We start from the raw sequence: 17,897 nt of genomic DNA on the forward strand, positions 1-17,897 counted from the left end.
AGTGCAACAACCCTGTGAATAAAGAGCTTTTCAGAGACAAAATACTTGTTTTTGAAACACTTAAGGGACTAAGATTACAACTGGTTTGGACATACTGTAACACAAAATTTGAAAATCAATTAAAAAATTTAAAATTAGATCCCAACTATAAGTTGATTTTTTCATTGCATGCCTCAATTTTGTACCCCTTGTAAAGAAAAGCCTATCCTGTAAAAATTTATAACAGAATTCCAAAAGGAACAGATTGGCTTCTGAATCAACAATTAACTTTTCAAATCAATTCTAATGAAAACACCCATTTTCCCTCTTAGTGCCTTATTTCTAAAAGGGGTGGGGCAAAAAAACCTTAAAAAAAACTATAGGGCCTTTTGCCATGTCACTAGGAACAATGTGTTGAAATTTCAAAGAAGATAGGGTAAGTTTCACTCAAGTTATCATAAAGAAATTGAAGTTAATGGAAGCCAAACAGGGTGATACCATTAAAAGACTATTAATAGTATTTTGTGGTCATATAAAAACTAATACTTGTAGTCTGTAACTGTTTTTGAATAAGAAATAAAAGTGGTTTTCGTTGGTTTGTGACTTGTATGAATCACCTCTTTTTTTTATAAAGATTACTACTTATTTTACCCCGTGCAGGTCCGGGTGTTAAAAGAATAGGCCTGCAGCAGCGCTAAGCTTGTTGTAAAAGGCGACTAAATAGTGCTCAGAACCTTAGCCGGAGGCTAGGGCGCTCTGCCCACAGAGCAACTGGGATGTGTGCCCCAGGTGGTGGAATGGGGTAATCCTGGTGTGTTACATGCTGGGGTTGTCAGGCTATAATACGGAAAACCTGACTGCAAACCATAGTGGTGCACCGTGTTGGGAAAGATGCCACGTTCCTCGCACGTTAAAGAACCCTACTGTGGTATTCTCCCGGAGTAGGAACCACAGGGCTCTGCCACAGGAGGCTAAATTGCCCGACCATAACCATCTCTCCAAATTTCCAGTGGCCCCATTGTCCTTGTGTCCCATCCCTTTTTCATTTCATCATCATTTCATGTTCATTTCATCATCATTTCATGTTCATTTTATCATCAATTTCATGTTCATCGTCTGAATATAGCTGAAATATTACTGCTCGGACATTAAACCCCAACAAACAAACAAACTACTTATTTTAAACAGGACATCATCATTGAAGTGATTCAAGTGGCCACACTTCTGCCATATTTATCTTGGCCACAGTATTTTAAAATATTGTTCATGGTTCGAAATATTACAGTATTACAATAATTTGGATACATAAACTCATTTAAGTAAAATATGGGTGACAAGGTAAACTAAGTTCATATGAAAACAAACCCAGCATGTCACCCATAGTGGTCATAGGGCTATAACCCTCAAAATTAATACCAACTTTCCTTTATAGTTCTGAATCTTGTGCTTGTGGTAAAATTGTGTAAAGATATGAACTGCATAATATTCAAGTTATCACACAAGACCCAAGTGTCTACAAATGATGACAGACAGTGACAGGGCCATACCATAAGGCCACAATTTTTTTTGTGGCTGTATAAAAACTAGTAATAATATTACCATACTAAATTTTATTTTTCAAGGACCAGTCCCTCACCATAATAAAATGAATTTTCAATGTCCTTTGCCCAATGAACTCATGGATCAATACATTGTATTCATCTGCATCATGAGAACTGATTTGTTCAAAATGCTAGTTTTCCTTCCCTCTTTCATCTATTCTTTACTTTTAATGAGCAGCTTGTTGGGGGTTTCTAGAAAAGCAGAGGACGCTTACCCTACTGATGCACCTGGTCCATGCTCCCAGTTTTTAGTGGAGACCAAGTTGCTCATTTACTTTTGTTGCTTTGTAAGAATTATTTTTGTTATTTTATGTTCTTCGTTTTGTGTGTGTGTCGGATTTCCCTCTCTGGTCTTTTTCCCTGGATTAAATCGGTTCCTTTCATTCCTCTTTTACTGATATATTCTGTTTCCTCAGTTAAAAATACATTTGTGAAAATAAATTTTATTTCGCTTTCTATTTACATCATTATATCAATACAATAATATATCACAAAAACAAAAATGACAACCAATAATTGCCTCACATTGTATGTAGACCTACATAGTATACATGAACAAAACACATTTTGCCCCAATAATGATCAATGTCAATAAGTGAATAATCCAGTCACCTTAAAAGTCTAAAAATGCAATGATGTCATGAGTATGAGACTTCAATAATTGTTGAAATAGGCAGAAAAAATGCATTAAAGAAAAGCAAACTGAGAACAATCAGTTTATCTTTCACAATTCTGAACAAACATAACAGGTGCTGTTAAAATCAAAGATAAACAATGTCTTAAGGCGATAAATCAAACAAATTACAGTCAAACCTCAATAGCTCTTCAAGGGACCATTCCAATCAGTTTTTGGGAGTCCAAAAAATTGAAGTGTTTAAGATTTCCTGTTTTTTTTTTTGGTTGCCAGTCATAGTTCGACTTCATCATTAGAAAATCCTTACTTCCTACAAATTTTTGTAGATTTTTTTCATCATTCTTAGTAAGTTATGTTGATCAGTAGACATTATAAAAACTTACGGAGTTCTAGTTCACTGTTTTCATTTCATTTCGTAGATTCTTTTATCTTGCCAACTTTGGAACATTCTGGAACTTCAATCAGTACTAGGTAAGATTTAAACTTCAATTAGTGATGACATAAAAATAACCTTTGATTAATGAAAAGGTTTTTGTTTTTCATACCCTTTATCACCCACGCTGACAAAATTGCTGACAAGTTTGAGTTCGTGACATTTTTCCATAGATTTATTACTGTGCAGACTGACAAGTCTGTTCAATAGTTCCTGAAATCCATGATTATTTATATTGATTACTGGTATATTGGAGAAAATTTTTGTACGTTTTGTACTTTAAATTGTGTTAGAGAAATCCTAGGTGTTCCAGCCATCCGAGTTTGAGCGAGTGAAGTTTGAATGTATTTCAATACTATTGCATTTTGGATTTTACATGATATTCATTAAATTCCAGTTAAACATTTCCCACCCTACAACTTACAAGTCATCCCTTACAACAAACTAAACAATAAACCCAAATGTTATATCACCATTTTGACCACCTAAAACTGCATATCATTAAAAATAGTCATCAACTTGATTTGAGTACATCGTTTAATATAGCACTAGAAGTCCTTGATGAGTCAGTAATGGGTGAAAATACCGGCAGTGTTGAAGTTAATGGAGATGATGGCATTAATAAATGTTGGTCCTCACGAGAAGCTCTATCATCCACATGACGAGGTGCAGTAAAGGGATTGAAGACAGGCTTATGGTGTCTCTGAACATCTTTGGCCATTTCTTCTGCAGGTAATTTCATTGTTTGTTTGGGTGATGATTCTGTTTCTAAAAACTTGACAAACAGTTCAGAAAAAGACTGAAAATAAAAGGAAAATTATCTATCAATCTTATAATTTTACTTAAAATCACATGGATGAATCTTCTTTTTCTTAATTAGTTTAAAACAAGTACTATTTTCAATGCCACAGTAAAATTTGTTCTTTTTACTTATAAATTTTCTACATTATAAAAACAACATATCGGACACAATTTCAATTTTCCACACATTTTTTCATACCCCACTATCAGAATTATAATCAAGTAAACATATGAAATAATCACTTTTATAAATTAAATAAACAACTAAATCAAATACAATTAATACACAACATTATATAAAATGCCTCTTAATTCTTTTAAAATCAGGATCGTAACAAAAAATTAATTAAAGCTTCTTTTTGTAGTATGGAATTTTGTTACACAGTTTAATAAAAACATTCAATTTTAGACAAGTAATTCTGGAAACAATGAAAATCTTTGTTTTGGTCTTAGTTTTCAGTGGTAAAGCTAACTAGTTCTCAGTGGTAAAGCTAACTAGTTTTCAGTGGTAAAGCTAACTAGTTCTCAGTGGTAAAGCTAACTAGTTCTCAGTGGTAAAGCTAACTAGTTTTCAGTGGTAAAGCTAACCCCAAAATCAATACCAACTCTCCTTTTCTGGTACAGAAACTTGTACAATTTTATAGAGATCTATCCACCTTCATCCAAGTTATAATTCAGAAACCACAAAATTTTTGTTTTAGTCTTAAAGAGTTAGGCCAATAAATCCCTAGTTAAAATTATTATAGTTAAAACCCAATAATAAATTTCAACCTTCTTTTTAATGGTAATGAAGCTTTTAGTACAATTTCATAGAGATCTATCCACTTTTATTCAAGTTATTCTCAGAAAACCCAAATAATGCTTTTCCTCAAAAGGTAAGGTCAGTGGTATTGTTGGCTTTTTTTTTCAAAACTACCACACCTCTTTTAATAAGGAAAATATTTCAATTTTTCAAATTAGAAAATTCAGGATAAAGGTACAATACCTTCAATTTGTAGTTACAATCATTAATCTTACAGAGGACAACACAAGCCATAAACAATTAATCAGTGTAATATTGAACAGAAACACCATATTCAGTGCTTCAATCACCAATTGGGAAATGATTTGGGAAACTTTTATTAGGGAAAATAGCCTTACTTCAGAGGTAATTCAAGGCGAACAGAAGTTCATTAATCCTAAAATCAATCCAAGCCTGACTTTAATGATATGGAACAATCTTACAGAGACTGAAGTTTTTGTGCAGAAACCAAATGTTTATTACTGATGCTGGCATCATAACTTCTACATGTTTGCAAATTTTAAGGTTGTATAAAAACTTACTTTATCAGGTTTATCAGTAGATGATACTGTATGTCTTCTAGTAGGTGTGGTAGGGAGTGTGGCTTGTTGTCCCCCTAATCCTAACCACCCAGACATCCATCCTCCTCTACCATGACTGCCTAACACCTGTAAATGAACAATAGTTTTATGATTTGAGGTCTGAAAATGCAGTGTACTATGATTTTGTATTTTTCTAACATACAAAAAACAAAAATAAAATGTTATCTATAAATTACTGATAAACAGAATATGAGGCAACTGGTTTTCGATACTGGCTTTCTCACGGAATCTCAGGTCGAGCCTGAGATTCCTGTGAGAAAGCCAGTATAAAAAACAATTGCCTAATTCAGTATTTAAGAGGCACAGAAAAAAGGAAGCACAAGTATTGAAAACCTAGAATGAAAAGATTTGAAACAAGTCACAATGCCAAATCAATATACCATTAAGTCCAGTAGAAGCTTAGAAATATGTAATGAATTTTTGCCTGAATGGACCTACACACGGACAGAAGTACAAAGGTTATAGCAGTATAGCCCAATACTTAGAGAGGGAAAAAGTACCTTTTCAAATTCCTCGGGACCAAAGTTGAGTACACTACCAATGGTATGAAGTATGTCTTGCTGTTTATTCTTTGGTACAGTAAAATATCCTAATAACATACTTTTGATAACCAGCCTAAAACAAAACATACATCATCTACAAAGTATAATTCTATACATGACATTATACAAATGAAAATTTACGGCAAACTTGATTCTGAATGCTTAAATTGAAAATATCTTCCTGCCCTACTCATCACAAATTACATTTTAAAAAGTGAATTATCTCCCCTTAAATAGCAATCTTCACAATTTCATATTGTACTCTTAACCTATAAACAATAAAATACAAACAAGATTTTTTTTAAAGTTTAGTTACTGTATCAGATGTTAACTTACTTGTCCACTTTGGAGTTCCTAAGGTCAAATGTTATCTTACTTGTCCAATTTAGAGTCTTTGGAGTTCCTAAGGTTAACTTACTTGTCCACTTTAGAGTCTTTGGAGTTCCTAAGGTCACTTATTTCTACTTCAGCATTTTTCAGAGCAGCTTCACGTAACTGAACTAAGTACAGCAAAATACAATATGTAATACAACTGTATCCAATATTATAATGCTTAAATGTAGTGTAGAATTATAAGATGAGAAATAATATACCCTGTAGTTAGTAGATTTATATATATTATCACTTTGGTGATACTTTTACTGAAATGAATTTAACAAAGTTCAAGATGTGACTGTACAATTTATGGACAGCTATTGATCTGAGAAAAAAAAGAATATACAGGTAAGTCTTTATAACTGTAAAGCTTCTTGACCATTGACAGTATCCAAAAACTACATACTTTGTATGAATACTTGTGTATCAGACCATTAAATGAGGCTATTTGAATAAAAGTCGTATATGAAACTAAAGCACATTATAAATTCACTTTTGGGAAAAAATATATATATTCTCAAGTTATTCTTTTATATATTTAAGATTTATAACAAGACAATGATGTATTCAAAGAAGAGGTTCAGTAAGAAGCATAAGCTGCACACACACAAACACACAATCTGTCTGTTTTTTGAGTCGTTGGTTAAACTGTACAAACCAAGAGAATTACAAAAGATACTGAAGATATTCAATACTCAGTACCTGATGTAATACTCATCGATTATACATCACATGCTCATGCTGGATTAATACTAGTCTTCAAATCATAATGGTCATGATTACCATAAATCATGCTGGGTTAATACTGGTCAACAACTCATAACAATCGTGATTACCATAACTCATGCTGGATAAATACTAATCTACAACTCATAATGGTCAAACATTACTGTGTCATGCTGTATAAATAGTGGTCAACAGCTCATAAGGGTCAAATATTATCATGACTCATGCTGGATTACTTCAGGTCTTTTCCTCATAGTGGTCAATCATTACCATGACTCATGTTGGATTAATACTGGTCTTCTTAAACTCATTATGGTATATTATAACTGTAACTCATTCCTGATGGTTCATGCTGTTCAGAAATAATCATTACACATACTGTATAAATACTAGTTAGTACAATGGTCACCCGTCAATGCTGATCATCATATGATTGAAGGTAATGCAGCCAGTCCATGCCAATCTTATGTTAGTCACCAAAACATGCTCGTGATTAATCATGCTAAGGAATCATGCTTAATCTAAGCCAAAACCTTTCTAAGTTAATTAACTTCCTAAAATTCCTTCTAAATAGTCTAAAAGCCAAACTTAAAGAGACACATTTGTTTTAATACACCAGTGTACTGTTACATGCTTGTTATATTTTATTAATCATAGTTCAATTATTTCATGCTGTTGATGTTTGTTTAACAAGGACTACATTTCAATAAAATAAAAAAAAAACATGCAAGCAGAATTAGTATGATGTGAAATTAATTTGGATTATATCTAAAAAGTCCATTGATTGGCAAGTTGGTAAAATGTATTTTTCAACATGACTAACATTTTCATCTTTAAGTGGTTTCAAGTCAAAACACACAAACAATACTTCTTGTTTTTTTACAAATATACAATTAAATAAAGTTTACAACAGTGAATTGCATAATTGTTGCCTTTATGTGTAGTTAACATAATCTCGGCTAGTAACTTGAGGTCATAAGTAAATCTCAGATTTACCAGCTGAGATTAAGTTACCAACAGTTAACCAGAAAATAAATATAATCAATCTGAAATCAAAATGAAAGATATATACATGGGAATGAACAATCAATGTCTTGTTATAATTACAGCTTATTAATAAAAGCATCAATTTTCATTGAAGCATAGATTTGTCTATAAATACTGAAAGGTAATCTAATGTTCTACAATGGAAAGCTATAAATAGTTGATCATTATTATAAAGCCTGTGGCCTGCACTACCTGCCATGTTCTGATTAAACAGCTAGTTGGTAAACACCAGCTAGTATCCGGAGTTCAGTTCTGACCTCAGGATTACCAGCTGATATTAAACAACCAGTGTGACCAATCACAAAGCAAGAAAATCCAAAGCAAATTCAAAATTTATAGCAAAAGTAGGCAAGTAGCAAAAATATCCAGAACCAAAAAGCTTTTAAGGTCAAAGGTCAAAGCAACTGTTGCACAGAACATGGGCAGTTTGCAGGTAGAAAGAGCTAGAAGCCAAACTACATCTTACTGTATGTTATCTAGCAAGGCAAAAGCTGAAAGGTTTATTGAGAAGTTTACCTTCCTCTCTGAGGGCAGATATAGTCTGATCACATTTATCTAACTGTTGATGGAGTCGAGCTGCAGCCTCTAAGCCGTCTTCTGCATCTTCCAACTTTTCCTGTAATTAGAGAACACCTAGATACTTTCAATTAATGAGAGGAAAACTTTCTATAAAACACAATTTTCCATTGCAAAGATTATAATAAAATTTTCTACGGTTGTCACCATGAATATGAACTCAAGTGTTATAGAGGTCTTTCCTCTGCACTCAACTTGGATTTTAACCAGCAGCACAACTGTGTCTTACAAGAGGCAAGAGGCAAGAGGCAAAAACTGTTCATCCTTCCCGAGAACCGAAGTTCATCCATGGTATTAAGGTGGGTTCCTTTTTTTTGATTTACACTTGTTGGCTCTTTCGTGAATGTTTTGTTCCTAGTGTGTTGTAATTTTGGTGTTCCCTATTTTTCCTCATTTCAACCTTTAGTATTATTACTTCAGTTAATTCTACATAAACCCTGATGTTTGTTCTTGTTGTAGTTAAGTTACCATCAAAGAATTTTAAAGCATTTATTATACCTGAACAGTCTTTAACTCCTTTTCAAGTTCCTGAACATTTCTCTCAAGTTTAGAATTTTCTCGCTGATATTTGTCAACCTCTGTGGAAACCTGTTCATCTTTATCTGTCAAATGTATTGCAAACAAAACAAATTATGCTATACATCAATATAACTTCCTAAATTATTGATGCCTTAATTTTAGAGCAAGAAATTTCAAAATCCAACTGATTATTTTAAAGAAATATCATATACACTTACTTTTTTACAAAGTCATGTTTTAAATCCTACTAACCAATATTGTTTACAGTTACTATGACAACAATGCCTACCTCTTTGGAATTGTTCAAGGACCACTTGAAGGTTAGACAGAGAAACAGAATATTGCTGCACCTGGTCTTGTAAAGCAGAGAGTTGAAGGTATGCCTGGTCCCTTTGGGATGCCACCTGATGAAGCTGTTGTTGTAAACTCTCCACTTCCTGTATTGCTTTTTGACTAGAATTAAAAAATTACAAAATGTCAGATCTTAATGACTTATTATAGAACACATACCATCAACTGACAATTGTTTTATCATTTTTCATTACTATTCTAAAATAACTGAAATATTTTCAGTACCATAATCTAGTTATACATGTATGTTGAATTTTTCATTATCAGACAAAATTCTGTATATCAAAAACACACAAATTATTTTCTATTGTTATGTATCAAATCCTTATTGTTTTTGTTTTATTGCTGTAGATAATGAAATACTGTTGCACAAGATATAAAGATAAAATAAGACTCTCATAACCAATGGTAATAATAGTATGTTTTCCTACCTGGCTGATTGAATTGCAGACGATGATGATAAAACCTTTTCTTCAGCAATAGCAAGACGATTACGTAAATCTTTCTCTCTTTCTTCAGAATCCAGAGCATCTTTAGTGTAAGCCTCCTCCATCTGAAAATAAAATATTCATTTAAAATACTGAATTGATCTTTTATTTTCACTACCTTTTGCAGCATACAGTGGTTTCACTTAAAGGAGAAGACCATGTTATTGTGCAAGTCATAAATATCGAAACTAATCTGTCAAATATTCATGAAAATTAAATTGAAATAATTTACTTTTCTTAATTAATTAATCAAGATTTATAATTAGGAAATTTGAATTTCCCCACGCCTATGGGCACACCACCATGATCGGTTGAACTATGACATCACGAAGTCGGTTTGTAATGTGAAAGTAAATAAATAATTGATTACAACGTCTGAAGAAATCGCAAATTTGGGACTTTTCCCCTGTAATTTCAACCCAAAATTAAAAGAATAAGAGGGTGAGGCACAACATGTAAGCAAATGTCAGACATCATTGGCGAACAACAGGATTTGCAGCCAGATGACTAGTATTTGTAAGGAAAATCTTATGGCTACTTCCGAAGTAAACATGATCGTAGAAATATTTACGGAATATTCTTTGTTTACATATTATCTGCAGTACTTGTATCAGTATCAAACCGACTTAGTGACGTCACGAACCAATCAGAAGCTATCGGTAAAAACCAATAAAATCTGGCTATGATCTTCCTTCATATAGGAGAGTTCTGCAAGATGGCTATCCACTTATATTTCAAGGATTTCGAACTTTGCATAGCCTTGAGCATTTTATAAAAGCGGATTTTGCATTAAAAGTTATTTATTTTTTAATGATTTATCATAAGAGCCTAACTTAACGCAAAGGTGGTCTTTACCTTTCATATCATGGATAGCGGAAACAAAGACATTTCGTTGGATACTTAAATTTGTGGTTTGTGCGATTAAGATTTATCTGCATTTCTGGTAAATTAAAAGTGAAACTACAGATCTCCATTCAGTGTGGAACAGTGGAATATGGTAGGATATTTATAGATCATTTTTTCTGTGATAGCAAATTCTGATTTCCTATCCTTTGGAGTGCACGATCCAAATGAGAATTAAGAAAATGACTTGATTCAGAAATCAGTTATTTGTTTATTAATGTTTTGTGATTTTTACACTTTTAACAGTACATGATATTGTAATTCTTATGCCATGCTAAATTAAAAGACAAAAATCACAACAACAAAAAATCATATCCGCCTAATAACTGCTCTCTGTTTCGAGCTATTAAGTCAAATCTGCATGCATCAAAACTGAATCATTTCAGTCCTGTTATTTTGTACAAATATTGTGACTACATGAAAGTGCATGGCATTAGCAGACTGTGAATGTGTAAATGCTTGACTGACCTGAATCAGATGGCCTCTCAGCCTCTCAAGTTCCCTCTCATACTTCAATTCTTTATCTTTATGTTTCTGACTCTGAAATAATATCATACCATTACATTTTTTACACCTACACAGCAAACTATCATAAAAGTGTTGACCAATCAGTATGGCGAATGATGAATATTTCTATCAATATATACTCAGACTTCCATTCATCATTTGGTCCAAGAAGCATAATTATTATATTCTAAACATTTTTCCCGTCTTATTTTAAGTTAAGTGGTGTCAAAAGGCAAATGAGTAATAACTGTGTAGTACTAACAAATATATCATATTGCCACAGTTATTTATTCTAAATAATAGCTTAGCCTTAGGCACATATGAATTGGGCCTTTTTGCAACAATCAAATCCTATCCTACACTCATAGTTTTAGCCAAATATAATAATTAGTTGCATTTTCACATAAAAATATGACAAAAGAATGACATCAATATCTAAAGGTAACATCTATTTACTTTATTGATTTATAAGTTTACTTTGAGATTCTTACCTCCCTTTGTAGTTCCTGTATTTCTATTTGTCGTTGCTTTAATGCCATAATGGTTTGATGTCGTTCCTGTTGTAGTTCTTTTATTTGTGACATCAATGATTCATTTTCTTTCAGAAGCTTGTTTACTTGTCCTTCTTCATCTCGTTGACCTTCAACAACGGAGGTTAATGTCTGAAGTTTCTCCAGTAAGCTTTTAATTTCAAAATCTCGGTCGTGTAGTTGTAATGTTAGTTTATTATTGGACTCCTTTAACATGGATATGTGAGATACATGTTCTGATGATTCTTTTTCAGATTGACTGTGTTCTTGTTTTAAGTCAACTAACTGTCCCTGTGCTCCTTGCAACTGGAATGACAAAATATCTATCTGTTTCTTCATGCCATGGATTTCATTATCACGCTTGGCTAACTCTTCCTCATACTCAACGTTTTGTTGATGGAGAGTAGTTATTTTCTGCTCAACTTCTCGTAGGCTTTCATTAGCTTCCTTAAGTTTTTCCTGTGAATGTTTAAGTTCCTCTCCCTGAGAAGTGTATGTGGTAATATCCACAGTGTCTGATGAATTGACTTTTTGTATCATTTCTCCATACTTCACTTCTAGCTCTATGTATTTCTGTTTATAATTGATCAGTTCATTCTGAGCTTTAAGTAATGCTTGCTTTTTATCTTCGAACTGTGGAGCTAGTTTAGCATACTCCTGTTGTATTTGTCCATGTTTTTCCAGTTCTGTGTTGATGTATTGTGTTAACCTTTGGACCTCCTGATGATACTGAACACTCTCTTCATGTTTTTGATTTACGAACACAACCATTTGGTCTCTTTCTTCCTGCAGTACTTTTAATTGTTTAGTTAAGTTGTCTTTATCCTGCATAAGTGTACCAAGCTCAGAACCATCAGGAGAGGAATCCTGCAGAACAGCAAGTAAAGTCTCATTCTTTTGTTTTAAGGCCTCTACCTCTAAGTCCTTGTCACGAACCAGACGAGAAAGATTTTGTAATGCCTCTCTTTGCATGTCATCCTTGTCTTCAGGTCCTGACCCCTGAACCATATCTTTCTGTAGTTTATCTATTGCACTTTTCTCTGCAGCTACAACATTCATTAATCTATGAACTTCAGACTTCAATGAACTTGCTTCTCTTGACTTCTCATTCATCACAGCCATTATCTGTTCTCTTTCTATTTTTAGATTGCGTACTTCATTTTCCAGCCTGTTGATATCAACTACTGCCTTATCATTGGTAGATAATGACTTATTTTCCAACATTTTGAGTAGAGTTGCATTAGTAGTCTGAAGCTCACTAATCACATCATCTTTGTCCTTGATCAAACTTTGTAAACTTTCCATTTCTTCCATGACATTGGAATGGTCTTCTTCTGTTTCTTGTTGACTAGAAGTACAAATCATCTCCTGGTGAACAACCCTTTCCTTCATAATTACGTTGTTACTAAGTTTTTCTTCCTGCTCTAATGAACCTTTTTCAGGGTATTCTAACGCAGGTATATTAAAATTAGGAGCTGAATCCAGGTCTAATAAACTGTGTTGATTTTTTGGTATCAAAGATAAAGCTCTTTTCATCCTCTTCCTAAGGTAATTCAGCTGTTCTTCCTTCTCGATAGAAGCCTGGTGAAGGACTGTTATAATACCTTCTTGTTTAGTCATGTGACTCTCCTTATCCCTCAATGATTGAACATGAACTTGACATTTATCATTTAACTCAATGATCCCAGATTTTTGGTCTTCAATAGTTTTCTCTGATGATATAATCTGCTGCTCTAGTTTTTTAATATTTTGCAAGGTTTCTTTTTCTTTTTTCAGTAATGTATTCACTTGACGCTGGAGTTCATCCTCTTTGAACGTCATCTGATCAATATGAACTTTCTGTTCCTGTATTTTAGCCTGACTAACTTCATTTTCATTTGACAAGGTAACAAGATCATTCTGCAAGTCCATTATTGTTTGTTCACTTGCTGTCAAATCTACTGACTTTATTTCATCACAAGAATCAGATTTTACTTCCTTCTTTACACTGTCTATAGTTATATCTCTCTCACTGGTTTCATGCATATTTTCCTCTGAAGAGTTTCCTTTATAATTACTTTGCAAAGTTTCCACCAAATTTTCATAATATTTTACTTTATTGTCCAAAGTTTCTTGTAAATGTTTTTCTTTATTTTGTAAAACCTCATACTTATCTTTAAATTCTATTTTTTGTGTAGCTAATTGTTCATGATATGCATTTACTTCCTCATCAAATTGAGCAAGTTTGTCTTTAAGTTCTTTAACCTCTTCCTCTGTATTTTTTTTATATTCTAAGTAATCTTTTTCTTTATTCATCAATATTTGATTTTTTTCTAACAGAGTTTCTACTTCTTGTATTTTAGTCATTAATTCTAATTCATTTTTTCCAATATCATCTGCTAATTGTGGTTTTCCATCCTGTATTGATGCCAGTAGAAGTGATTCATTCTCCTCTTTTAATTCATTAAGATTTTGTTTCATTTGATAATTCATCTCTTGCAAGTCACAAACTTTCAGAATTTTATCATCAAGCTCAGACTTTGCTTTAGATAGTTTCTCTTTTAATTCTTGAATGTCCATGTGTAAATTATTAATAGTCATAGCCCCATTATTAAACTTGTCCCTCATTTCAGTCAGTTGTTTACGCACAACTTCTCCCTCTTTCTGAAGCTGTGTAACAAAAACCTCAGCTTTCTCCTTGTCTGCTTCCAGATCAGTACACTGAGATTTCAGTTGATTAATTGAGGATTCTTTTTCTGATATACTATCATTTAAACCTTTGATTTTTTGTAAATACTCTGATGCTTCAGTCTCAGCGGTGTTTTGTAGTTCTTCTGATACAAAATGAAACTTTTCTTCCAAATTTTTTATTTTTTCATCTTTGTCTTGAAGACCTCTTTCTAATGATGATATAATTTCCCTTTTACAATCAAAATCTTTTAACATTTCGTCTTGTTTTTCAACCAAAACTTTATTTGAAGAAATTTGAAGTTCTAACTCTTGTTTTGTTTCATCCAAATCTTTTAAAGCATTTTCTTCAATGCCAGTTTTAACTCTCTGCAAGTTCAGTTCATTTTCAACTTTCATTCTATCTATCTCTCCAGTAAGCATTTCATTTTTACTAGTCAATTCATTCACTTGAGATTTAAGATTATGAATCTGTCCTTCAGATTGACTGATCTCATTTTTCAATTCCTCTATAAGTTTCTGTTGGTTATCATTCTGATCTGTAAATTGATCTTTAAGCTCAGTCAACTCTTGAACATTTAACCTAAATTTCTCCAGTTTGCTCGCTAGATCATTCCTTATACTGATAACCTGGTTCATTTCCTCTTGATGCTGGGTATCAAGTTCTATCAAACTGGCCTCCATTTCATTTTTTTCATTAGATAACTCTTCATACATCTGACATTTTTTGATAAGCTCATTTTGGAGCGTTTCCATGCCGGATTCAACTCCTTGTGTCCCTTTCTGTGACAGTTCTATGTAAAAAATAAATAAAAATGTTGAAAAAATGTCAGATAAGTTTATTATCTTAACACTTCAATTTACATAACTATGACCACAAAAACAGACAACTGTCAGTATGGGTGATATGTACACATTTCTGTTAGTGTGGATATGTACACATTTCTGTCAGTGTGGATGATATGTACACATTTCTGTCCGTATGTATGATATGTACACATTTTTATCAGTATGGATGGATGATATGTACACATTCCTGTCAGTATGTATAATATGTACACATTTCTGTCAGTATTCATGAATGATATGTACACATTCTTGTCAGTATTTATATGTATATATTTCTGTCAGTATGGATGGATATGTACACATTTCTGTCAGTATGTATATGTACACATTTCTGTCAGTATGTATATGTACACACTTCTGTCAGTATTTATGGATGATATGTACACATTCTTGTCAGTATTTATGATATGTACACATTTCTGTCAATATGTATATGTACCCTTACTGTCAATATGTATAGATATGTACTCATTTCTGACAGAAATGCATACATATCATCCATACTGACAGAAATGTGTACATATCATTCACCCATACTGAGAGTAAGGATGATATGTACACATTTCTGTCTACAAAGATTATATGTTCACATTTCTATTAGTATGAATGATATGTACACATTTCTGTCAGTACAGATGATATGTACATATTTCATGTATTCATTATCTTTAGAAACTATACATAGGTCAATAATTGATATCACTGCAAATTAGAAAATTATTGTATGCATTAGCAATTTTTATTTTGTCATTTAAGTAAAAAACTATATTATTTTTTGTGATTATGGAAAGAAAGTCCATATTAGATATGTTGATAAAATGCTTCAAGAACCCAGCTTGCTACAGCAGCACCAATAAACCCTGAACAGTTGGGGCAAATATGGACACACCATTCAAGGTTGACATAGTTCTGAATTTTGATTGCAATGAATATTTGACACAGGATAAGATTCTGATCAGAATTAAAGTAGCCCATTTGTGGTCCCTAATTCCTGAAGGATTCCAGTCACAACCACCAAAATAAATCCCAGCCTTCCTTTGGGTGCATTGTACTTTGTGATACTATTTCAAAGAAATCCATTTTCTTTTACTGAAGTCATTATCCAAACATCAGGAAAATGTTTCTTTCTGTTCCTGTTTGGGCTCCGTATTCATATGCGGCTCAAGTCAAAACCCCTAAAATCAATCACAGTCTCTATTTTGTAATACGGAACCTTGGCATATAACTTTACAAAAATCTATCTTCTCATTCTCAAGTTATTGTCTGGACCAGGACCTGGTTGTTTGAAAGTTTTACATGCTTGACAAAAGTTGGCCACTGGATAAGTCGTATATAAATTATTAAATATTTATCCAGCAAGTAGAGTTTTGAACAATACGGCCCAAATCTCCACAAATTCTACAGTGTAAGTTTCCACTGTTGTAAATTCAAGTCATTCAGATTTAAAAAAAAAATTTCTGAATTTACTGTTTTTCATTTGGAATTATTTTTTTAGTTAAAAAGTTAAAAGTATTAGTTTGGGAATCAATCAAAATTTCCTGATCGATGACTGTTGTCAGGGAGTTTGATTAGGATGACCCTTCAATACTGTATTGCCAGAATGCCCTTCATTACATAGTTTAGATATTATTATATCTTATGTAAATGTGTGAAATCATCATCAATAAAGCCATGTGTTGACTTGAGGCCTGACTACCCCTGGCCGACAAACAACAAATAGAATCATCCATGTTACAGTTAAAGATAGAACAAATTGTCAGTCAACAGAAAAATAAATAGTCCGGTCAAACAAGAGAAAAGATGACTTTGAAAAGAAGGATAAAATTAAAATGTCCATATTTTTAAGACATGAACGAATTGATCTTAATATCTTGAAATTCATCAAATCAAAGCCCCCCAAACAACTGATGACTTGATGTTCCCACTATAAAATATATAATTGCCTAAACTTACCTAACCTGCTCTCATTCAAGCTTTCTTCTAGGTCTTCCTGTTAATTAGATGAAAACAAGTAGACAAGAGAGAATAGTTACAGCAACAAACTAATAATGAAATGTAGTTTACAATCATGAAATCAATACATTCATTTAAATACATTTAATTCCTACCTAGAATATGTCTTATAAGCTTGTTAGTTCTACATTACACAATAATAGCAGTAATACTAAACATATTCAAACAATCTACCTTTTCTTTCTTGAGAGCAAAATTGTCACACTCCTGTTTTTCAAGTTTGTCCCTGAAATCCCCAAGTTCAACATCTCTTTCTTTCAACTGCTGCCTCAGATCTAGAAGAACTTCTTCAAGCGCTTCTTTTTCTGCCTCTAGATCAGCTTTAATAGCATTCAATAGTTCATCATCGACTGACCTTGTTACATCTTTGTTATCTGTACAAAAACATACAACAACAAAATGTTCAATGTAATAATAAACAATATCAGTGATTAATTCTTCTACACTGAAAACATGTATTTAATTTACATGGTGGAAATGTGTCAAAAAACAAAGAATTGGATGAACTGAATAACTTTATTGGCCCAACTTACCACAAAAGGCAGCAAGATCATTCACCTGATGTAAAATTATATCAACCAAAGAAGTAACCCTTCTCTGGGTAAAAAAATCATGTTAATGTATCATAAAATATACAACTGATTGCAGTGTAATACAAAAGAATAACCAGAGAAAGTGATACCCCCATACTCCACATGGAAGAAACAAGATAAATAGATACCCTCATACTCCACATGGAAGAAACAAGATAAATAGTAACCCCATACTCTACATGGAAGAAACAAGATAAATAGATACCCTCATACTCCACATGGAAGAAACAAGAGAAATAGATACCCTCATACTCCACATGGAAGAAACAAGATAAATAGATACCCTCATACTCCACATGGAAGAAACAAGATAAATAGATACCCTCATACTTCACATGGAAGAAACAAGATAAATAGTAACCCCATACTCTACATGGAAG

The 17,897-nt window shown here is 32.7% G+C and overlaps 1 protein-coding gene across 4 annotated transcripts in view; it reads right to left on the bottom strand.

Annotated features, from left to right (window-relative positions):
* Positions 1 to 2,007: 2,007 nt before the first annotated feature.
* Positions 2,008 to 17,897, bottom strand: part of LOC148623323 (thyroid receptor-interacting protein 11-like) — a 50,809-nt gene continuing 34,919 nt past the window's right edge. For 3 of the 4 annotated variants that reach the window (XM_088565080.1, XM_088565081.1, XM_088565082.1), the window contains 12 exons: positions 17,099 to 17,298; positions 16,865 to 16,901; positions 11,357 to 14,856; positions 10,827 to 10,898; positions 9,399 to 9,520; positions 8,906 to 9,069; positions 8,596 to 8,699; positions 8,038 to 8,137; positions 5,792 to 5,873; positions 5,332 to 5,446; positions 4,772 to 4,897; positions 2,008 to 3,446 (listed from right to left, as the gene is read on the bottom strand). In XM_088565080.1, coding sequence (XP_088421206.1) covers positions 3,162 to 3,446; positions 4,772 to 4,897; positions 5,332 to 5,446; positions 5,792 to 5,873; positions 8,038 to 8,137; positions 8,596 to 8,699; positions 8,906 to 9,069; positions 9,399 to 9,520; positions 10,827 to 10,898; positions 11,357 to 14,856; positions 16,865 to 16,901; positions 17,099 to 17,298 — 4,907 coding nt within the window. In that variant the 3' untranslated portion in view covers positions 2,008 to 3,161. Of the gene's footprint in view, positions 3,447 to 4,771; positions 4,898 to 5,331; positions 5,447 to 5,709; positions 5,874 to 8,037; positions 8,138 to 8,595; positions 8,700 to 8,905; positions 9,070 to 9,398; positions 9,521 to 10,826; positions 10,899 to 11,356; positions 14,857 to 16,864; positions 16,902 to 17,098; positions 17,299 to 17,897 lie in introns of those variants that run through there. The other variant, XR_015919414.1, reaches the window with a different exon arrangement.

This window comes from Perna viridis, chromosome 2 (assembly GCF_037379345.1).
Source record: "Perna viridis isolate PV_CMFRI_1.1 ecotype Kerala chromosome 2, ASM3737934v1, whole genome shotgun sequence".
NCBI classification, from domain to species: Eukaryota; Metazoa; Mollusca; class Bivalvia; order Mytilida; family Mytilidae; genus Perna; species Perna viridis.